Source organism: Pseudogymnoascus verrucosus, assembly GCF_001662655.1.
Source record: "Pseudogymnoascus verrucosus strain UAMH 10579 unplaced genomic scaffold scaffold_2, whole genome shotgun sequence".
Lineage (NCBI taxonomy): Eukaryota > Fungi > Ascomycota > Leotiomycetes > Thelebolales > Thelebolaceae > Pseudogymnoascus > Pseudogymnoascus verrucosus.
In genome coordinates this window covers 593500-616293 of record NW_017263653.1, presented here as the reverse complement: position 1 = coordinate 616293, position 22794 = coordinate 593500, and the positions used below count along the sequence as shown (strand labels likewise).

Here is a 22794-nt window from a genome sequence, read left to right as displayed (position 1 = left end):
TACCAGTTTGCGCAACGACAACACCGTGGGAACCCACGAAACAACTTTAGCAAGGGGGCATTAGACAAGAAATACAACCGCAATCATGTCGACCACAGTAGATAAGGTATGCGCCGCCATTGCCGCCCTCATAGACGAACACAGCTAACACAGTGGAACAGATCAAGCACATCGAGGAGGAGGTCCGCAAACCCCCACCCACAATCCCCCAATGGCAAAATCTAACAAACTCCGCAGATGGCCAAGACCCAAAAGAACAAGAACACCTCCTTCCATCTTGGTCAACTTAAAGCCAAACTTGCGAAACTCAAGCGCGAGCTCCTCACTCCTTCATCTAGCGGTGGTGGTGGCGGGGCAGGCTTCGACGTTGCGCGCACAGGTGTCGCCTCCGTGGGCTTCATCGGCTTCCCTTCCGTAGGAAAGAGTACCCTGATGAGTCGACTGACTGGTCAACATTCCGAGGCTGCGGCATACGAGTTCACAACGCTCACAACGGTTCCTGGTCAGGTGGAGTACAACGGTGCGAAGATCCAGATGCTGGATTTACCCGGTATTATTGAGGGAGCGAAGGACGGAAAGGGTCGTGGACGACAGGTTATCGCCGTGGCGAAGACGTGTCATTTGATTTTTATCGTGCTGGACGTGAATAAGCCGTTGACTGACAAGAAGGTCATCGAGGCGGAACTGGAGGGCTTCGGGATCCGTGTCAACAAGTCGCCGCCGAATATCGTCTTCAAGAAGAAGGATAAGGGTGGACTGAGCATCACCAACACCGTCCCGCTGTCGCACATCGACCACGATGAGATCCGTGCCGTCATGCAGGAGTACAAGATTAGCAGCGCAGATATCGCCATTCGCTGCGACGCCACCATCGACGACTTGATTGATGTGCTCGAGGCGAAGAGCCGGAGTTACATCCCTGTTATCTACGCACTGAACAAAATCGATGCCATTAGTATCGAGGAGCTAGACTTGCTGTACCGGATTCCAAACGCTTGCCCGATTAGTTCCGAGCACGGCTGGAATGTCGACGAGCTCATGGAGCAGATGTGGGAGAAGCTAAAGCTAGTCCGCGTATACACCAAGCCAAAGGGCAAGCTGCCCGATTACTCATCTCCAGTCGTTCTGCGCTCCACACGCTGCACCGTCGAAGATTTCGTGAGTTCCCTTCCTCCCTCCTTTTTACCCTCCCCTTTCCTGCTACCCCTTTCACTCAGCTTTCCACCCTACACACGCCACTAACGTTCCACCCAGTGTAACGCCATCCACAAAACTATCGTCGACGACTTCCGCTCTGCGATCGTTTACGGCAAGTCCGTCAAGCATCAACCCCAGCGTGTCGGTCTGAGCCACGAGCTCGGGGATGAGGATATTATCACCATCGTCAAGCGCTGAGACCAGACCACCTAAAGGACAGAAAACGATAAGGAGCCGCGGTTGTAAATGAGGAGTTGGCGTTGAAGGATTAAATGTACGGGGGACATCGGGCTGGCTACGACTAGAGGGGGTAGTCGAAAGATAGTGTCGAAGCCAAGGACGGGGATGGGGGCGGAAAAGGCATAAAAATGCCTGCGCCACGCGCTGGGTCCTATAGGGGGCATTTGCACACGTACAGACGTAGAAGTGGTCAGTTATGCCTTGGTTCCGCATTAGACGGCCAGGTGGATTTAGAGCACTTAAAATTTATATTTTTTCTCGGATTACATATTTAATATGCGGCTGCGACTAACAATTATAGATGTAGACAGTTGAAATTAAAGTAGATGTAGAAGCAGAAACAGGGTTGCCGTTTAGATTAGAGATCACTCATATTACTCTCATGGAATGGATGTTACAGGATATCAAAGAGATATCGAAGACAGACAATATTGTCGATCGAGAAGGACGTTTAGATCGGTACTTTATTGTACAGATTTCATTCACTCCACTGTTGCTCTCTCGTCAATGTCACCTTCTTGTCGCCGCCATGAACCATTGTCGCTCCTATTTCACCATCATTATTTTGGCGCTCAAGATTCCACGCCCAATTAACTATACATAATTTTAAAACTTGTTATTATCCATTATGTCGGTAAGGGTGGGTTGCCCACACCCCACAGGTCTCTGAGCACGCCGCGCATCTTGCGGTTGCCATTAGAATAAGCAGCCACCATTCCAGTATCTAACCTAAGAAAAGTGAAATTGCTGATGTCAATTCATTGATGTTGTCGCTACGGTAGCTCAAGACGTGGGGTGAAGAGGGTGCAGACGTGCAAACTCTGCGTAGCCTCGGGATAGTGGTTGACTGTCCGAAACGGGGTGTTGTTCTTATATTCATATATATATTTGAATTTATATCCTTAACTCCTATTTGCATTCATTCGATCTAGCCCGCAACAAAGGTATATCCCAAAATCAAAAAATCCTCCGCACATCATTCGATGCTTGTGTATCGTCCCAATTCCCACCATCCCCTAAAACACCCCGAAATCAACACTCCGATTAAGAGGTAATACAGTGGTGCCCAAACAAACCCCATTTAAAGCTCCGTCCGCGTCGTCCCAGTCGTCTTCATAATCCCCGACCTCCACTCCGCCTCATCATCACTCCCTCCCCTCAACTTACTCTGACTATCCCACCCACCCCCCTCAAACTTCACCCTCCCCGCCTCGCCCCTCTCATCTGCATCCGCCTCAATCAGCGTCGTCACTCCCGTACCCGGCGCCCTACCCGCATTATTCCGCATCCCAAACTCCTCCCCTCCCGACGCCTTATTCTGGACATACCCTGAGTTGCCCGAGCGCGGCCAGTTGTTCGATGACGTGTTACCGGCTAGGTGGCTGCTGCCGAAGTAGGCCTTGAAGAGCGGGCGTAGGGTCGCGGCAGCAGAGGCGGCGATGCCGATGCCGGTTTCAACGGTGGACCAGATGGCGACATCCGTGGTGGCGTAGAGGAAGTCTTGGACGTTGGCGAGGTCCTTGACGAAGGGGATGCGGACGATTGTTGCGGTCGAGGCGCTGCGAGAGGGTTAGTGGGTTGTAATTTTAAGGGGTAGGGGGTGGTGGGTTATAGGGGACATACATAGCGCCGACGGAGAGAATAGCAGCAACAGACATCTTGGTGCGCATGTCCATTTGAATGTGCCAGATCAGGAAGATGGGCATGAGACCCAATCCCCAATCTGCGACACAAGAGATGGCGGAATAGGCGTAGGTAGCATCAACGGTGATTTTCGGATTGACACAGGTCCCCGTGCCTCCGGTGTACTGCGTCCAGAAGTATGAGGAAGGGCGGCACTGCAGGACGAATAGGAAAAAGTAAAAGGCGCTGTAGGCTTCGACTACACCTATGATAACGTAGATGATTATCCGGGAAGCCCGGGTGACGGCGAGTCGTAGTAAGAAAATGCTGATGCTGAGCTTGAGAGCCATATTGGACAGGACGTAGACGGGTTCGCATGCCCACCACCACTGAATGCAATCAGTTCTGCTCAAGCTGGCTTGAGATAAGGGGTTCTTACTTTCAACCCAACTGGGATGTCTTCAGGTGGGAGGTCTGCAGCATGTTGTCCGGTTCCGTAGTGCACGCCAGTAATAGCAAATGCGCAAAAGAAAGTGAAGAATATCTAGAGCTTATGGTTAGTATTTCGACTCATAAAGGTAAATCAGTAGAAGTATGACTTACCCAGGCAATAACAGCGAACCAATCGTCCATGCCAAAGGCCCTGACAACGACGGCTCTACAGTAGCATCGTAGAATAATCCCAATGGTGCTTAGAGCGAAGAATAAACCAGCCACAGCACTCACTTGAGGCCCTCGATCAGCTGGCGTCACCGTCATTGTTGAAAGATAGCAAGTGTGGATTGTCCGGATTTACCGGTGAGATGGAATGGGGGTCTGATATAAAGTCTTTGTCCCATCTGTCGCTTTCTGACATCACGGCTAGTGTCTTGCAACGCCCGGCCGTTGATGGCAATCATTGGGACACTACTCAGTTTGCAGCGGAGATCAGCAAAGTTATATGGAGACGGAAGTGATGCCCGAGTCGAGACTTGCATGAAGGGGCGGGAGAATGATTCTATGGGCAATTCTAAGAGGGCAACAGACGTAACTGTGGTAAGACACGGCAGGCCCACTGTCGGGCATGATATAATCCAATAAATGTTCAACGGATACGATTAACGTTCGTTGGGAACGCGTATATCGATGGTGATACTCTCAGTCCGAAAGCCATCTTGTCGCCCGATGTGGATGCCTCGGCAGTGCTATTTCGCTCCAGAACCCCCTCATTGAATATAAATTGGCCGTTGAACGCGCGACAATGGGGACGGAGGGCACGAATATAGGTTAGTGCCGACCCGGAGATGGCTATCGGAATTAGATAAATGTCTCCAGTGATACCCGTAAACGTGCTGGATCCGCATTTCTGCTCCGCTCCCAAACTAGAGAGGGAAAGACTATCGTCAAAAACTGCCGCTCCGATGCAAGTGCGGCCATCGTCATCCACATCGCCATCCACATCGCCATCCACATCGCCCATAATTCAGTGAAGCCAACAACGAGGCCAACGACCCCGCCAAGTTTCACGTTCTTGTCAGGGCCCGCTGAATCCCCTATTTAGGCTTGCCCTGGGTCATTTATGATTCCACCACGGTGGCTGGCGCAAGGGGTTCTGGCGTACTTCGAACGAGTAGCCTGGTCTTGTATACGCAATAGGGAAGCTTGCTTACCAAAAATGTAAGAGCTTTTCGGAACTGCCGTATAACAAGCGTTTTCAGATCTCATGTGCCAAGGAGGGCAATCATGATGCACGCAAGGCCACCCAAGCAATCGCAAGCACGCGCCTTTCTCATCAGCCCGTCCCCCGTCACGATCTATTGTTTATTTTGTCTCACGACTCTGCATACAGCACGTCCCAGCAGATCTCCGTCAACTCGGTCTCTGGGTATTGGGGACGAACGCGGCAGACACGATCTCCACTCCACTCCCGGATAAAAGGACTACCCAGGAGAAGAAGCATCTCCGCCTTACCCCTGCAGTTTTCACGTGGCGAGAATTTGGGCGTCGCCCCCCACGTGAAACCTACCGCCCTGGGAAACGGCCTCATTCGATGACAGCGAATATCCAGTGGCGAACTCAATACCAAGTGGACTGAGGTTTGTTGCCCTGAGCGGGTTTTGGTGAGTTAAAGCACACGGCCCGAGTCATGGAAATATTGGTTGGTTCAACTCTGGCATCCCGTTAGCTTGTCCCGCCCGCTTTTAGTTGGGCGCTTTCTCGTGCACTATTTTTCTCCTTTCCGGCACGCCCCGTGTTGTCAGAATGTCAAGTGTCAGTGAAATAGGGGTAAGTCGTATTTTCTACCAAAGAGTTATTTCTGAAGTCGATTGCCCTTCACTTTTACTTGGTGATGGTTGCTCCTATTTTATAAAGTTGGTGGGATATTTCGCACCTTCCGTTCCTGATGCTCGCATGCCGATCAATGCCTGGAATTGCCTACCCCTCGTTAGCAACCAGTGTTAATGGTTGTGCGACGGCCGCTATTTATGAGCTTGGAAGAGAATCCTTCAACCTCGCGCTCTGCCTCTTAGTTAATGAACGTGCGAGAGAGGTTCCCCTGATTAGCTACAAGTAATAACTATTTTCTTTTGCTGTCAATTTACCTTGTTTTAAATCGCCGAAAGCGCTGTTACTTAAGCACCGAAAACAAGCTTTTGTTTAAATACCCAAAGGAAGTTATTATTTGAGGTCACGAAACTGATTGCTTCTTTCTCTTTCCTTGTTACTTTGAAAATTAGTCTCTCATTCCATCCTACCCCGATTTCAATATGAAGTCCTCCATATTTACCCTCCTGGCAACAGCCCTCCTCGTCACAGCAGACACCGCCTCAGACACCCTCCTCGCCGCCCGCCACGTCATCCACTCCTACCCCGGCCTCACCCCTCCCGCCTCCCTCCTCACTCTCACGCGCCAAGGCAAAGTCGGCGGCATCATCCTCTTCGGCGAGAACGTCGACGCCAACCTCCCCACCGTCGTTGCTAGCTTCCAAACCGCCTTCGCCCAGAGCCCTGCCTACGACGGCCACCCCCTCCTCATCGTCACGGACCAGGAGGGCGGTCAAGTCCGCCGTCTCCCCGGCGGCCCCGTATCATCCGCGAAGCAGATCGGGGCGTCAGCTAACCCAGCTGCCGCCGCTACGCAGGCAGGGAAGGACGCAGCGAGCGCGCTGAAGGCGAGCGGTGCGAACGGCAATCTGGCACCGGTGCTGGATGTTTTCCGTGTGGCAGGGGATTTCACCGATGCGTATGGGCGGTCATTCGGAAATACGCCTGCGCTGGTTAACACGTGCGGTTCGGCGTTTATTGCCTCTCAGCAAGCTGCTGGCGTGCTTGCTGCGGCGAAGCATTTCCCTGGCCTGGGCTCGGCGGCGAAGGACGCGAATACGGATGTTAAGCCAGTTACGATCACGCTGACGCTGGATGAGCTACGCAATGTGGATGAAGCGCCGTATAAGGGTGCAATTGCGGCGGGTGTCGACATGGTGATGACGTCTTGGGCACTTTACCCGGCCCTTGATGCGAAGCTGCCGGCGGGGTTGAGTATCCCGTGGGTGCAGGGGGAGCTGAGACAGAGGCTTGGGTTTAAGGGGGTGACGATCACGGATGCGATTGAGGCTGGGAGCTTGAAGGCGTTTGGAAATGATGCGGAGCGTGGGGTTCTGGCGGCTGTGGCGGGGATGGATATTATTCTTGCATCTGGGAGGAATGCGACGCAGGGTGAGGCGATTGTGAATGCGCTTGTTGTAGCGTTGGCGAATGGGAAGCTATCTCCTTATGATTTTAGCAAGGGGACTGAGAGGATCCTTGCGATGAGGAAGAAGCTGTAGTCTGAGTAGTTTTGGTATTTAAGGAAGAGGCGAGACCCATCTGCGTTTGATTTATCACCACATACACTATCTATACTTTTATTTGTATTACGGATGCTCGCCCCGAGCTTTGAAAGATCAGATTCAACCTCGAAATAGGGAGCTGCCACCTCATCTTCCTGCTTTGCGGCCTCCTGTTGCCGCATATTCTCATCGCTGATCACATATTCCTGTCACTGCATCTTATTGTCACCACAATTACATGCCACCGCAGCTTTTTCAAAGATATGTCTGGCAAACCTTGACCGAAATATTTCTCCACATCTTTCGGGACGTGTTTTCCAATCCGCCCAGAACGCATTCCGCAGTCTGGACTGGTGCTGGCGCTGGTGCTGGTGCTGCTGTGGTTCGATTCGGCCATGACATCTTTAAGCTTCGATTTATAGGCTGATCTTGGTGACGCTTGGAGATACGAAGATTAGCTTGGATGTGAATTGCTACACTATGATGGGTGATGTCCATAAAATCCCGACCCAAAATCTAACCCTTTATTTCTCATTCCCATATCAAGCTTCCACCCTTTCTGCTTCAGACAGATAGAAAAAAACCTTTCGTCTTGACTATTATTACCACACCCTACTGGATCCTCCTCGTTCTGGGTATATCTATGAGCAGCCACAATTTGTAGTGTGGCCCTAGTCACCGAGCAAGACAGTCCATGCACAGACGACGGGCAAAGTATCCGATGATACCAACCAGCTCAGATAGCCGAAGGCCACTGCATCGACAGCTATCCGTTGCGTGTCTGCAGCTCAGTCTGATTATTTTCCGGGTCATCTTGTGTATTATAAGAACGCAGAGCAGATGAACTAGACTGACATCCACTAACGCCCCATTCCCCGTACTCAAAAACCTGCCCGTCCAATTCATAGGTAGCCATGCCTCGAGTGTAATCCCACTGCGATAACTGGTTGCATCATACATTGCAACACGACACATGTCAGTCGTGACCACAGCGCTCAGGTATCCGCAAGAACTGAGATTAAAGTCTTGCGTAAAAGAGAGATTTGTTCCTGCTGGGACGAAGTTGGCGAAGTTGACTGTTACATTCTCGATAGCGAGCGAGGAACCCAGTTGGCTGCATGCTACTTCGGGATCGCTGAAGATAAAATCTCTTTTCGTGTAGTCAAGATCAGTTGCACCAGAGATGGAAAGCAGACTCGGGAGGAGAACGAAAAAATATTTGAGAAGCTGCATGTTGAGACTTTGGACTACCAGACACGAAAAAATAAACTGGATGTCAAGTCCATTTAACTTATCTTCCCGCTATCCCAATTCCACATCTAGAAACACCTCCGAAGAAGAACAGTTTCGGAAGAAAACAAACAAGAACGCGTGTCTAGCATCCTAGTCGCCGTGCTCATCATCTCCTCTTTGACAGTGCCATCGGCACATAATCGCGCATGAACCGGCCATTGTATCCCTGTCATTTCCCCGTATTTGTATATGCCAACCTTGTCCATAGTCGGAAGTAAGAAACAATAACGAAGGGCGGGAGAATGGAAAACGTTGATATCAACCTTGCTTGGATAGAAAATCTCTTATCCGGTTTGTTTGACAGGCTGGTGAAAGTTGAAGTTGTTTGAGATGGAAAATATCTTATCCGGTTTTATATGCTAGAAATTCAGTGACTACATTCACTAAAAGAAATTGCTAGAGACGATTGTATCATAATCAATCTCTTGACCCTGACCTTCGTATCTCCAATTACTAAGATAGCTATTTGTGGTGCCGTTGCCTCCATTACTTGTAGCATAAGCGCCGACAAGCGCACCTAGTAGCAAGACAACTAGATTAGCAATCCGAGCTCCATATGAATTAGAATAAATTGCGAAACACCAATGACTTACCAGTGAAAATGCCGGTACCCCCACTCACAAGTAGTGCCTTAGCGTAGGCAATTATTTGACTTTGAGATGGCTTGGCTGAAAGAGCAGCTGAGAAAGAATAGTGGGTTGTATTCACAGCCTTAATCTCTAATCGGATAGACTTTCCATGCCAAGCCTTTGGAACTGGGACAGTCGTTGGCTCTATGGCAGGCCCAACATAATTTCCGACACCTTCGACACGGAATCGCAGTGATATTGATGACTCCTTAGAATTTGGGGACGATAGATTGACTATACCAAGATCAATATGTTGAAGTTGGGTTAAAAAAAGGGTTACACCAGTCTCCTCATTCTCTAACTTCGGGTCGAATGAGAAATCGACACCGTAGGTAAATAAGGTATCAGTTTGACGACGCATAATTAGAGTTATCGGGTCGCTGGGCTGAATATCTGCAGTACCAGTAATGTTCATAGAAGATGGCGTTAAACGAAGCGTATTTGGATGTCCCCGTGGGGAGACTGTATACGAATAGGTATTAGGGAACCGCCAGAACGAAAGATGCTTAGGGATGGAGGAGCCCGGCCGAAAGTTGAATTTGTCGGGTTCGTTCACAAAGGCACCATCCCCAGCAACATTCTTGTTTACTCTTGGAAGTGGACCTTGCATTGTACCGCGAACTGGCTGTAAGACAGGCCATTCGCCTTTGCCCCAAGTAGCCGGCACAAGAACCGTTTCTCGACCCATAGGATAGTTCAGCCATTCCTTTCCTGAACGGGTGCTCAATGCAACAGCCCACCAGTTATAGTCTTCATCCTGGAACAAGTCTGCATGGCCTACAGTTTGAAAGTATTGGTCTGTATCGCGATTCGTTAGGAGTGGATTGCGAGGGTACGCTTCCCACGGCCCAAGGCGGTTTCGAGATCGTGCAATTGTTTCCGTGTGGTTTTGCTCGGTGCCTCCCTCAGCAATCATGAGATAGTAATACCCGTCTTTCTTGTACATATGAGGACCTTCAGGATAAACTCCTCCAGTACCATTCCACAGTTCACTTAATGGACCCATTGCACCTGTCTCCATATCGAAAGCAAATTGGTTTATGAGACCATTCCTAGCCACGGTAATGTATGCCGTACCATCGTCGTCCCAGAAAAGGTCAGCGTCGCTACCAGGGTCCAGAGCGAACTTCACGGGGTCATTCCACGCTTTATCGTTGTAGGGATCCGAAGAAGTGAAAAGATAGTTGGAACCGACCCCTCCTAAGTCAGCAACAACGAGGTGGAATTTATCTTCACGATAGCGGAGAGTTGCCGCATACATTCCACCCTGTTGCCAAGCGACGTTGTTGAGTTCAGGTACCTGACTGGGACGATTGAGAACATTGCTAACCAATTTCCAGCTCACGAGGTCCTTGCTTGCGTAAATTGGGATGCCTGGGTATAAGAGAAATGTTGACGTTGTACAGAAATATGTGCTCTCCTTTCGCACGTAAATACAACTTGGGTCTGAATGCCACCCAGGTATTATTGGATTGGTATAGTGGGTATTCTGAGGGTGTGCAGCGCAGGGTAATGCAGCAGCAAGTACTAAAGCGATAGTGGAAACTTTGCAAAAGGCGTACATTGAGAAGATTTGGTCTAACATTGTTTTAGGCAAGTGAATCAATATTAAGAGTCTCTGATAAGTAGCACATCTAGGAGAAGAATCAGTACAAAAGAACCCGCCCCCTCCCTTTATACTACTTACAAAGCAGATTAGAGAACCCCATTTAGAGAAATCGAGGCTTTCCCGCAAATGAAATGATGCTATGTTTGTCGTGGGGAACAGGCCCCACCGGAGAGCCAGCTCAGGTTAGGGTCTGAGGTGGATCTCACCGGCCATGGATTTAAGCCTTCCACTAACTGCCGAACCCCGCCCCCACCGGGTCAAGGCGAAAGAAGCTCAACTAGCTCAACGGTAGCCTCAATGAGAGTTTTGAGACTAAAGATATCAGCGATAGTTGCAACATATTACCACCTCCATGCTGTGCATTCTTTGCAAGGATACGGATCTGCTCCCTTGGGCGGTCTTACGTTAGTATTAGCGCCAACCCGCGCTCAATCTCCTCCCCAATCCACATCCACCCACTCGAACGAAACCTCCCTCACAGCCTCATACCCGATAAGCGACGGGATTCGTCGCTCATCTTCACCACATCCCCATGTCAGGCCATTTCGATGAGTGCATCCTAGGCTGTCGTTGGAGAAAACTCACGAGTGGACCAGAGAAGAACCATCCGCAAATAATCCCTCCATCTGAATACGTGGTGTTGATCGAGCCGATCATATTGGGATTCTAAAAGCTCTCCCCTGTCTAATTTGCTGGCTGAATCTGAGAGAGCATATGTGTGGCAAAACATATAATTCGCTATATCCTATTGTTTTAACACTCTATCCACAACCGCAATAAACACATGAAAAGGACAAACAAAAAGGCACAGAGTGGGGTTATATAGATTAGTATAAAATAGGCTGCAATTAAAACAAAAACAACGAGCCTAACAGGAGGTAGTAGGTCAACACCTTGCTCGCAGATGCGCTGGAGAGGGGTTAACAGACCTAAGACTAGCTTTAGAAGGGTCCCGCTAGACAAGCAGCTTCACAACCGTCTCGTGCCCGCTCGTCGCCGCCCTCGACAGCGGCGTCTGACCGCTGTTACTCTTCGAGTCGGCCACAACGTCATCTCGCTCCGCGAGCAGCTTCACCACCGCCTCGTACCCTCCCTCCCTGATTCAAAATCAAAGATTCAGCCTCTGCCTCAGACTGATATTTTCCTGTCGTAGCCTGTATATTTCATTTTCGCATTTTTCTAGGTTGTCTTCAACAACAGACCTCAATTCTTCGATAATCTGGAACACACGCCACAGACGGAGGACAATGACGATAGATCCTAGTTCCTCTAGGCGTCCATGGAGGAAGACGTCAATAATGAAGGCCACTAGAATCACTAGAGAATCGAAAATGCGGAATTTGGATAAAAAGTAACTATCAGCGTTAGAACTAGCCGGACTTCAAAAGCTAAGTGATTTAAGATGGGAAAAATAAATTAGGGTATGTGCTTAGATTCTGTGACATGGTTTATGGATGGCAGTTATGGAACGAAGTAGTTATCAAAATAAAGGAGTAGAAGAAAAACGTACCTAGTCCCAAAGCTTATGATCGACGTAACTAATTCAACCATGAACAGACACGAAAAAACTAGGCCAACCAAATCCAAGACATTCCGAGCAACTCCCCAGCCCGGATCAACGTGATGATATTTCAGCTTCAGCTCACAGACATGAAGTTCAATTAGATCACCTGCAAAAATGCAGCCGACATCCACCGAGACCAGTAAAAGCACGATGTAATGGCCCCATCGAGAAGAGAGCAAGGCTCGGGTGAGACGTCGCCAACTATCAAATGCGGACTGCTGTTCTGGGTGATGTGAATTCCTATGGTCACGTCTTTCGCCTACTAAGGGCTGAAGGGGCCCAGATTCTAGTGATGACGACATGAAGTAGGGCTGCGAAGCTCTACTTGTTATCAAGACGGTCCGGCAGTATGTAAACTGGGCTTTGGAATGAAAGATGAACAAATTACCGTGGTATGTATCCAGATAGATAACTGCGGGTGTTACTGGAAGAGCTGATGCAATAATTGTTGGAGGTAATTCCGGAATACGGGGAACCACACACAATTTTGTGTGATAATCTCCGACAACCGTAATCAAATCCTTCGGGCAACGGAGCAGAAGCTTCACAGTAGAATACAGTAAAATAGAGTATATAGATCAAACGAATTACTACCTAATCTACGGGCCTACGTACGCTATTTGTAGACCTCGGGGGAACCCCCAAAGCCCTGACAAGCAGAGCTTTCCGGGCTTCAGCTGGTGTTGGATCAGTGGCAATAGTATGGCGCCACTAGTTCACCCGTAAACCAACCAAGGAGCTGGACGGTCCCACGGGGATAAACCGTCATTTTGGGTGTAAAAACCCACCGTATCCCACGGGAATGTCCGTTTTCCCCAACATTAATGGCTCCATGACCAGCACCACGTGATTGTGGTCCGTGATGTTGGTGCCACCCAAGTAGAAAACCCTAAATTCATACAAAACGCCGAGCGATACTTTCTCCGCCGCTGCTTCCTTCGCCGCTGCTTTCTTTACTGCGACTAACCCCGTCCAAATCCCTCGTTACGACTAAGAGCGCACCCAATGTGAACAAAGTATATAATTCGTTATGTCGTATTGTTCTAAGAGGATTTATACAACCAACGCGAAATACTCAAAATGAGAAAGGAAGCGGCATAATTTGCGTTCATCCAGGACCATATAAAAAAGGCTGCGACGAACAGAATAACGCTGCAATATAGGTCAACACCTATCTTAGCGGTCTCTAGGAGGGCCAATATGAAAGCTCGAATCTTCAGCAACTCGTCATTTACCTTCTTTTCGCTGTGCCTACAGAAGTATAGTATTTTCTCCTTTGCCTGTAATGACCGAGTTAATGCTGCTACGAACTTTTCTTCATCTGCTATAATCTGTTTTGAGATGTGGTCAAGCTTTAATTTCTAGCTCGGACGTAAACTGCTGTCCTCATCATAAGGGCTATCGCTTACAAGACAGTCTCTCCATCTGTGTACTATGGTCAACGCCCTCTCCTCGCTAATCTGATACCATTCTTCGTGATCCACCATCTTCGCAGTTGCTTCCTCTCCCTGTCGGGGAGGGCTTGGTTTTGGCCTCTCGCACTTGTGGCAGGTGTATTTGCGACGGACGTTATGCAATTCCTTCTTAATCAGGTTCTCGGCCAGTCGGGCGTGCTAGAAGGAAATACTCTTGTCGTCTTGTACGCGTGCGATTGGGAGCTTGCACTTTCCCCATTAGTCTATTCGCTCGAGGGGCGTTTTTTTGTCCTGCTAATCTTAACATAATTAGGGCACTTTGGGGACCTGTAGATGTACAAGTAGCCCTCATCTTAGGATTTCGTTTTGTTATTTTTAACAATCTCCATTATGCTTTCACGTATTTCTCCCCTAGTGAGTTTTCACTCATTATAGGCAAAGAAGGTTAGTGCTAGCACCGTCAGTGCCTCCTATTCCGCTTCTTGCCCCTTCTGTAAACTCTACGACGATGTAGTCTCGCTAGTAGAAGTAGAACCCTCCTCTACATCTAGCGTACTAAGAGCATTCGCTCTTAATGCCTTCTACGTTACTTCTTTCTTCTTTCGCAAACTCTATAACGACTTGCTAGTAGAGGTAGGATCTACCCCTATAGCAGTTGTAGCAGTAGTTTTAATTAATGTTACTTCCTTATTAGCTGCTGTTTCCTTCTCTCTTGCTTCCTTATTCGCCTCTGCTACATTCTCTCTTTCCTCTTTATTTGCTGCTGCTGCCTTCTCTTTTCTTCCTTCTTTACTGCTACTACTTTCTCTATTGCTTCCTTCTTCGCTACTGCTACCTTCTCTCTTTCCTCCTTATTCGCCGCTACTACCTTCTCTCTTTCCTCCTTCTTCGCTGCTACTTCTTTCTCTTTTGCTTCCTTTTTCGCTGCTACTGCTTTCTCTCTTGCTTCCTTCCTTGCTGCTATTTCCTTCTCTCTTGCTTCTTTCACTACTGCTTTCTCTACCGCTAGTTCATTTACTACTACATTCTCTTTTACTTTTAGGGATCTCCTAGACTCCCTATTCTACGGATCCTACAGTAGCGTTATAGCCTTAACGGACATAGAGCCTAACCCCTCGTTAAGATCAGCCTGTTAATTAACGTCTAAGCTAGCTATAGCATCTAGCCCATCGTCTAAAGCTAACTCTATAGTGTTATTAGGAATCAAAGTAGGCATTAGGGACCTAGTAGTTAGCGTGATAGCAATATCTAATTGCTCGTCAACTTCTCTAGGAAGCACTGCTGTTTCGGAATTAGGAAAGCTGGACACCCTATCCTCCCCTGATGAAGAAGAAGAGTCTACCGCGACAAAGGATGTTTGCTGTTGCTGTTCCGGCTGGGGTCCGTGGGAAGCGCCACTGACTACGGCTTCCTCGGTTTCCTTGGGTTCTTGGACCGCCTCATCGATTCCTTCGGGTTCTTCTGTGGATTCCGTGTTGTTGTTCTCGCTATCTAAACATAACGCTCCGAGAGCCTCGGAAATACCAGCAATGCGTTCATCTTCGTCAATTTCTCCGGCTTCTTCAGCTGCTTCGGCAGCTTCGGCAGATTTAGCCGCCTTAGCTGCGTCGGCTAGCTTCTTGAGATTAAACGTCCTCACTCTCCGTACGGTCGGCGATTCGTCGTGTTTCTCCACAAAACCAAGTCCTTGGGTAACAGCGCTCGTAGATCCAATATACCATGGATCCTCATCCTCTTCTGTAGACTGCGGCGTCGAAGGGCGCGGGACCTCTCTCGAACGATTGGAGTCGCCAGAGCTATCCCAAATCAAGCCTCTGCGGGGCAACAAGAATGTCGGAACCCCCCTCGAATCGGCAGCATATGACGGTGCTTCAAGACCTTTCACATCCTCACCATAATCTGATGGGGGCGTAATCGGTGTCCCCTCGCGGCCCTGGTTGTAACCGGATGTGTCGGAGCGGGCCGAGGAGGTGGTGCTAGAGCTAGAGGCGCAGGAGTTTGAATCAATTGAGCTGAAAGGTAGACGATGGGGGGTTTTGTCGTCGGTTCCAGTGAGTAAAGTCTCATTGCGCGACCGAGACCTAGAACGAGTTACGGGGCCGGGTTGGTCGAAGGGAGAGAGGATCTGGTTCCCGAGATAGATGCCACCCGTACCGGATAGAGGTGGGTTAACCATATCGACGGATGGGATATCGGACAATCGTAGGAACTGGGTAATCTACACTCCACAGGCTTCGCGCAGTTCTCGACGAGACAATTAACATTGCAGTCAATCTCAGGGTATAAGGCCCCCTTCTATACCTGCTCCTCCACACGATGGACAGCCCATGACGGAATGGTGGGGTGTCTGCACGCCCTCAGACCCCCAGCCATGATCATCGAGTCCAACAAAAAGGAAGTAATGCCTGCTACAATCACCCTGCCGCTGCATACATCCCCTGGGTGTGCAACACGAGACCGCTTCCGTGCGGGAGTATGCGTGCTTCTGCTGAAGCGCTCCTGTGCGGGGAGCTCCTAATTAGTCCTAGCCGGCGGTAATCTGGCGGGCGACGTTCAGTCGACTCGGTGCTGTTGGCCGGATTCGCATACATCCCCTAGGCCGAGAAGTGTCCTATAGAATATGAACATATGATTCGTTGACTTATGGCGTGGTTGGGGTGGCGCGGCGATGCGCTGGGTTGGGTTATGCAAGTCGATGTTTTAAAAGATGTGTTGGACCCCTTTGGGTGGGTTCGTGTTGGTTTTATCCTGGTACGGGGATGGTTATCGGGAAGACCGAGGTCAGGGCTGTTGTCCTCTGCATTCCAAGTGCGAGACCGGCTGCGACGAGGCTGGGGGTGAGTTCAGCTGGAATTTGTAATTATTGTCGTCACCGTCTGCCTTTTTTTAAAATAAAATAAAAGAATGGGTTCGATCTAGCACCGCCATCTCGGTTTGCCAAGGCGTACATACAAGACGAGCTGGGCGGACTTCGGGTGTCTGGTTCCTTATTGCGACGAGGCTACGCAGATGAGCTACTGTAAACTAAACCTCTCCCTTGTGCCTACTGGAGGGAGAAGAAGGGGAAGGAGGAGGAGATGTTTCTTCCCTTTCTTCCCCGTCGCCGACCTCTTTCGGTAAGGGATGAGAGATAAACATAGCAGCCCCAACTATGCATGGAAAAATGGTATATATATCACCCTCACATAGCCAGGAGCCCAGTCAAAGCCACCTAACATGCGCCAAAAAAAAAGACTGGACCCGGGAACGGTCCTCAAGCTATTCCTAGCAACCCCTTCGTTTCATAGAAACAGCGAGCACGTTCGATGCCATTCAAGACAATAGCAGTAGTGACTGCGTCTTCAGCCCCTGAACCCGAACAAACCCCTATCCACCACATCCCCCATCACCCTCTGTCCAACACAGCACCTCACGAAGTCACCACAGAACCACTTGGGATTGTATGTTCCAGCATCGATGCGCTGCTACGTCAATTCTCTGCGCGGCTTGAGTTTTATATAACCCCCATCCAACCCAACCAAACATACCGCCCTTCACCCACTCATCAGCGAGCTACCGGGTGCTGACAAAACCATCTCTTTCCCCCCCGCTAAACTTCACGTATCAGGATTCTATAAATACAACCCACACAGTCCGTCGCTGAGTCGGAGAGACAAAATTAAATATGATGTCTAACTCTAAAAACAGGCTGAACCCGGTGACAGTCCTTAATCTCCTCGTTAGAGCCACTTGGTTCTATAGAAACTGCAAGCTCGCTCGATGGTATGTAGATGGTAGTGGTGAGAGGAGTATACTATGATGACAGTAGCGTGGTGATAGGAGTATATCACAACGACAACAGCCTAGTGACTACAGGAGTAGTATTAACGACAACAACACTATGATAGCACTCCCCTTCCCTCCTTCTATAGCTAAACATAGGTTAATCTACAACCGCACTTACCCCCGCTAGTCTAACATAGCACCACGCGCCTAACTAACCTGCAAATGTACCTATCCTAGTGTCTTGTTCGCTTCTCTATTAGCGTTCTGCTGGGGCAGGTTTAATATATAACCCCTCCCTACCCTCCTTTTCCTCCCTTCAACCCACTGCATCTCCCTCCTCCTCTCCCACCCTCCCTTTCCACATCGAAACAAAGCGCAGTCCACTTCCTCTCACGCCAACCCCCATCATCCTCCCATCCGATAACAACACAGCACAGCAAGCATGGCAGTATTTAGTCCTCGACACATGCATAACAATTACATACGACCATAGACTCAAGACAATTGGGCATCCCGTCCGCTCTGCCATACACAAGCTTGTAATTCAGTGGATTGATGCTCTCAATCGTGCTAATAGGCATAGCGTGGAATATTCCCAAGCGCGGCCCTTAGCCTGCTATATTTAGGCTCTTATTTGTAAAGCATGCAGTTGGAGCATGAGGGATCTTGCCCGTCGCACTAAACAAAATGTCGGGTTGTCAGTAGATGCGACATCGCAAGACACAATCTACAAATAGTTTCATAGTTGTGGCCTTGAATTCACTTTTCGATTGCGACACAATGTACCACTGGTAGAAATGTACTTCGTTGCCCCCCTCGCAGCTTCGTTGGACGTGATGCGCAGGGCAGTTCATAATATTGTGCTCCGTAACTCGAACGGAAGCCACGACTGCTAATCTCTGAAAGCAATGTTCAACACTAACTTACCAGCGGTTCATGGCAATGTCCACATTGTGGGGTTGACAGAATGCTGGGAAACCTCGACATTCCATATAGCCGTTTATACCCGCAAAGTTCGGAACATGCCTGCTTTCATCACCTAGAAGGTGGGGCAAGCTTAATGCTCATACAACCGATTTTCTCCACAACCCCAAATTCTTCGGGAGAGCGGGGATGCGATCATTATTGACAATTCAATGTGGCACTATGAAAGTGCACCATAAAGCGAGCTCCGTAGCTTCGCTTATGTGGCTATACGTTAAGTTACTTCTAGTTTTTGTGGAATTATCTTCTCAACTAAGAGCGATACCAAGCAAGATGTCTGCTGAATATTGATCATGACTACCACCCTCATCCTAGAGGTTTGTTCAAGTAACTTACATCGGCACAGGATTCTAATCCTGCCGTGACCACTCCTCTGGTAGCTCCGGCTCTGTGGTAATCACAGGGTAGGATGCAGCCATGTGCTGATCTCCTGCTTTCCAGTGGTGATTGGACTGTCGGTAACTTAATTATATCGTTGGTAATTTGACCCACTTTTCTCTCCGCCTTTCCCCTGTTTCCCCGCATTATGTAGCACTTTGGGGTAATGTAGCCGCGGCCAATAATGATCGCTAGGTTTCTCCCACGGAACTGGGAATGCGGGGTTCGTACTCGGCCTAGGGATGCTACTGGCTAACTTGAAGAGACCTACAGCTGGTCTGAAATCAGAATATAAAAAGACAATCAGTGCCTTTAAAAATTACAAAAGGATATTCTGCAAGAAGAATTTCATGCGCTGGAACCACCTCCTCTACCGGTTTCCTTTATCACAGCTAACATGGACGATGAAAGAAAATCTACGGCAGTTGACAGTCTCGAATGCGGCCAAGTTGACAAGGAAAAAGGAGGCAGCGATGTCCTGCCTCCCATTGTTCACGACGAAGCTGAAACCAAATTGATCTTGAGAAAAGTGGACAAGCGGCTCCTTCCAGTTTTGACTTTGTTGTATCTCTTGTCCTTTCTTGATAGAGGCAATGGTTCGCCTCTCCATGCAAGCTACAGGCTCTAAACTTCTCTAGCTAACATGACACCAGTTGGAAATGCACGAACTCTAGGCATGCAAACAGATGTGGGGCTGAGCAATGCTCAGTGGAATATGTGCTTAACAATATTCTTTTTTCCTTATGCTGCCTTTGAGGTTCCTAGCAATATTGTGCTCAAAATGCTCCGACCAAATCTTTGGCTTACAATACTTATCCTCGCTTGGGGAACGACAATGACTTTGATGGGTCTGGTTCAAAATTATAGTGGGCTGCTTGCTGCAAGGTTCTTTCTTGGTGTGACTGAGGTATTTATAGATACCTTCTACCTCAAGCGTAACTGACAAGTTGCCAGGCTGGCTTTTTCCCTGCCGCGACTTACCTTCTCACCTGCTGGTACCGCAGATATGAGATGCAAGGAAGGCTTGCCATCTTCTTCTCTGCTGGTTCTATGGCAGGGGCTTTCTCTGGTCTCTTGGCCTTCGCAATACAGAAGATGGACGGCGTCGGCAACCTCGCAGGTTGGCGATGGTAAGTTTGAATTTGCTAACCATAACTAAATGCTAACGTTTTACAGGATTCTCATCCTTGAGGGCCTGTGCACTGTGATTGTTGGCATGGCATGCCCTTTCCTTCTACCAAATGGACCTGCCAGTGCCAAGTTTTTGTCCATGGAAGAAAAAACATTCCTATCTCAGAGGCTCGAAAATGATAGCGGAGGCAGCGGCCGTTTGCAAACTGCGGAGACATTCCAGATGAGATACGTAATAGCGGCGTTGACGGACTGGAAAATATATCTTTCAGTCCTGATCTACTGGGGAAATTCAATATGTACTTATGGGTGCGATAGTTCTTTTGCTTTTTATTTGTATTTCGGAAACATTCTGACAATTTTATAGATTCATATACACTCTTCCATCAGTTATTAAGGAATTGGGCTACAGCGCATCAAATGCACAACTTCTAACGATTCCAGTCTACGCTTTCGCTCTCATTGCCACCGTTTCTGCTGCTTTCCTGTCTGATCGGTATAAAAACCGGTCAAACTTCATCATATACCCATTCATTATTGCAGCAATTGGTTATATTGGCCTTTTGGCTCTCCCACATCCTGGGTGGCCTGGTGCGACATATGGCATGCTTTTTGTCGTAGCCGGGGGACTATACCCAACAATCTGTGGCGTTATCTCATGGAATGGTAAGCAATGCCCAACAATCCCAAATTGGTGCTCCTACACTAACCAAATTCACCAGCAAACAATCTTGCAGGAACATGGAAACGATCAGTTGGCATGGCTATTCAGATATCCATTGGAAATTTGGGTGGAGCCATCGGCTCCAACATTTACCTAGCGAAGGAAGCCCCGCATTACTGGACCGGTTACGGCTTTTCTCTGGCAATTATCCTCACTGGGCTGGCTTCGGCAGTTATCCTCAAAGTTACTTTAAACCGCATCAACAAGAAACGTGACAGCATGAGTATCGACGATATCAGAGCCAAATATTCAGAGCAAGAGCTGCTAGATATGGGTGACTATAGTCCCCTATTTCGATATACTTTGTAAATTGGTTTTGTAATCACATCTAAACCCTTCATATCAAGGTTTAGCACAAGAAATCGAGTTAATCATGAATATTTAAATATTCACGACTATAGTTAATTACAACATGAAACAATGTCAATTATATGTTCTGGTCCAGTCGCCAATGAATCACATTCATGAATGGTCTACGCTATTCGCCAATAGCCTAGTCCACCTATTAATGTATGCATTGGTAAATGGCCTAGGCCACTCGGAAAAGGTGTAAAATTGGCACTGCCGCCCTGGTGGTGCCAAGCCCCTGTTCGGGTGTAGCCCCTATTCCTGTTGGCCCCAGTCGCAGTGTTTGACGGATACATATCTGGGTAGGGTATATACCCAGCGACGATCTAACGGGTAGAGTAGGGTATATATCCGGATGCATGAGGCTGAATAGAGTATATAAAATGAAGCTTTTGATAGTAGTAAATCCCTTTCCACGAGCCCCCTTTCTGCGAGCCCCTATTCAGGTGCTTCATCGTTAGCATTATTGCTGTCGCTATCAGCCTCTTGTATTCTACCCTAATTCTATAAGCTAAGGGAAGAAACCTATACACGTTGCTATAGTAAGTGTAGTAGGACTAAGCATAATGTACAGACATGTTAGATTATAGTAGAGACCTCTCCTAAAGAGGATCCTAAAGAGCTTTAATTGATTTTTATTAACGTATTTCACAAGCGAGTGGCCCACACAAGCGAGTGGCCCACAAAAACACCAAAATTGACTATTACTACCTACTACTACACTACCACCCTACATAATAACCATTATTCGATCGTAATTGATTCCTGGCGCCTCTCGCACGTACGGGTATTATGTCCTATTTTCTCACATCGGCCACAGCGCTTCTGTCGGCCTTTAGAGCCCACCTGCCGACTACTCTCACTTGCCACCTCCGTTCGGACTTGAGCATCAACCTCAGCACTCTGAAGTATATCCTCTGCATCTCGTACGGAGAGGCTTCCCCCTTGCATTATACGTCTCTTACGCTTCCTTTCCTTCCTCTTTTTCTGTTCATTTGCTACTTGTAGAGCCTTAACTTCTGCCTTTAGTAGAACAGCAGAATGCATCATTATTTCTGCCCCTTTAACAAGGCAGCTAATAGCATCATTAATTGAGCTAGGAGAGCTGTTCTGATGTCGTACGATGCGGTTCTTAATGTGCTCTGTTTGAAAGTTAAGCTCCCTTATAGTTTGGGGAGTCTTTGAAGTCCAATTGTCACTCCTAACTATCGGAGGGGTTGGAGTCCTTAAGCGTAGATTTAAGTAAGAGAGAACACTCTGTGGCTCGTACGGAACTAGCCCTGTAGCTCGGAATCCGCTCTTAATGTTCTGTTCTGTAAATGTAGCTTTGAATGCTTCTTTAAATGCAGAGAGAAACTCAAGCTTCGTAATATGGTTGAGCCTGTTCCGTACGAAGGTTTCAATCTGACGTCCGTACGAAAGCTTTAGTGGAGCAAAGCAGCTCACGTCAAGCGGCTGAAGAATGTGTGAGGAGTGTGGTAGCATACAGAGGGTGATTATCTTCTGTTCTGTGCAGTAGTGCTGAAATTGAGCTGAGAGGTGGCTCTCATGTCCGTCGAGAATAAGAAGGCGATAGGTTCCGATCGTACGAGTGCTTGTATATCGATCGAAGTGTTGAATCCACTCGTACCCAATTGAATTTGAAGTCCACCCATTCTCACTTAGTGTAATCACCCAATCGTCTGGTAATTCTGAGTCCTCGTACCAAGTAGAGAGGTGATTCTGCGCCTTAAAAATAATGAACGGCGGGAGTGCCCATCCGTACGAATTGACACCTTGGATAATTGACACCCACTCTCTATTCCCTGGCTGTATAGTCTTCGGACGGCTCTTTGCTTCTAAGCTTGTGACTACCTTTGCAGTAGCAATAACTCCCATTGCGAAACCTGCTTCATCAAAGTTATAGATATCCTGCTCTAAGATTCCGTATTTTGCAACTGTGTTTCGTACGAGGGAGAACCACCCTTCAATTATCTTTGGATCTTCACATTTTGCTCGTTTATAATCGTACTTCCGACTAAACTTTGCTTTGATTTCCGTACGACGCTTAATGAAGTTGCTAGTCCAGTTCTTCCCAACAGGGCT

At 48.4% G+C, this 22794-nt stretch overlaps 7 protein-coding genes across 7 annotated transcripts; 3 read left to right on the top strand and 4 right to left on the bottom strand.

Moving 5' to 3' along the window:
* The first annotated feature begins 1 nt into the window (after window position 1).
* RBG1 (GTP-binding protein rbg1) lies at window positions 2-1992 on the top strand. Its single transcript, XM_018270381.2, has 4 exons — window positions 2-106; window positions 162-182; window positions 238-1158; window positions 1255-1992. Exons 1-4 carry the CDS (start codon window positions 86-88, stop codon window positions 1393-1395), a joined length of 1104 nt encoding a protein of 367 aa, XP_018134822.1. The 5' UTR covers window positions 2-85; the 3' UTR covers window positions 1396-1992.
* Window positions 1993-2289: 297 nt separating this feature from the next.
* On the bottom strand, window positions 2290-3819 carry VE01_00852 (uncharacterized protein; the record flags this gene model as incomplete). The annotated part of the gene is made up of 4 exons (XM_018270380.2): window positions 2290-2996; window positions 3061-3449; window positions 3500-3604; window positions 3664-3819. 4 exons carry the CDS (start codon window positions 3817-3819, stop codon window positions 2519-2521), a joined length of 1128 nt encoding a protein of 375 aa, XP_018134821.1. The 3' UTR covers window positions 2290-2518.
* Window positions 3820-4144: 325 nt separating this feature from the next.
* On the bottom strand, window positions 4145-5146 carry VE01_00851 (uncharacterized protein; the record flags this gene model as incomplete). Its single annotated transcript, XM_018270379.2, has 1 exon — window positions 4145-5146. Exon 1 carries the CDS (start codon window positions 4517-4519, stop codon window positions 4145-4147), a length of 375 nt encoding a protein of 124 aa, XP_018134824.1. The 5' UTR covers window positions 4520-5146.
* On the top strand, window positions 4509-6998 carry VE01_00850 (uncharacterized protein). Its single transcript, XM_018270378.2, has one exon. It carries the CDS (start codon window positions 5808-5810, stop codon window positions 6864-6866), a length of 1059 nt encoding a protein of 352 aa, XP_018134823.1. The 5' UTR covers window positions 4509-5807; the 3' UTR covers window positions 6867-6998.
* A 344-nt stretch (window positions 6999-7342) lies between these two features.
* Window positions 7343-10828, bottom strand: VE01_00849 (uncharacterized protein). Its single transcript, XM_018270377.2, has 4 exons — window positions 10805-10828; window positions 10479-10712; window positions 8756-10425; window positions 7343-8679 (listed from the first exon to the last, which is right to left on the bottom strand). Exons 3-4 carry the CDS (start codon window positions 10374-10376, stop codon window positions 8546-8548), a joined length of 1755 nt encoding a protein of 584 aa, XP_018134637.1. The 5' UTR covers window positions 10377-10425; window positions 10479-10712; window positions 10805-10828; the 3' UTR covers window positions 7343-8545.
* Window positions 10829-14511: 3683 nt separating this feature from the next.
* VE01_00848 (uncharacterized protein) lies at window positions 14512-15555 on the bottom strand (the record flags this gene model as incomplete). Its single annotated transcript, XM_018270376.1, has 1 exon — window positions 14512-15555. One exon carries the CDS (start codon window positions 15553-15555, stop codon window positions 14512-14514), a length of 1044 nt encoding a protein of 347 aa, XP_018134638.1.
* A 3348-nt stretch (window positions 15556-18903) lies between these two features.
* On the top strand, window positions 18904-20670 carry VE01_00847 (uncharacterized protein; the record flags this gene model as incomplete). The annotated part of the gene is made up of 6 exons (XM_018270375.1): window positions 18904-19102; window positions 19160-19413; window positions 19461-19636; window positions 19683-19946; window positions 20005-20303; window positions 20360-20670. 6 exons carry the CDS (start codon window positions 18904-18906, stop codon window positions 20668-20670), a joined length of 1503 nt encoding a protein of 500 aa, XP_018134635.1.
* Window positions 20671-22794: the final 2124 nt, after the last annotated feature.

Bases quoted from the DNA above. Each gene is read 5' to 3' on its own strand.
- RBG1 (XM_018270381.2), top strand. From the start codon at position 86: ATGTCGACCACAGTAGATAAG. The intron at 107-161 runs GTATGCGCCGCC...ACAGTGGAACAG, and splicing joins TGTCGACCACAGTAGATAAG to ATCAAGCACATCGAGGAGGA. The intron at 183-237 runs GTCCGCAAACCC...CAAACTCCGCAG, and splicing joins TCAAGCACATCGAGGAGGAG to ATGGCCAAGACCCAAAAGAA.
- VE01_00850 (XM_018270378.2), top strand. From the start codon at position 5,808: ATGAAGTCCTCCATATTTACCCTCCTGGCAACAGCCCTCCTCGTCACA.
- VE01_00849 (XM_018270377.2), bottom strand. From the start codon at position 10,376: ATGTTAGACCAAATCTTCTCAATGTACGCCTTTTGCAAAGTTTCCACT. The intron at 8,680-8,755 runs GTAAGTCATTGG...TCTTGCTACTAG, and splicing joins GGGTACCGGCATTTTCACTG to GTGCGCTTGTCGGCGCTTAT.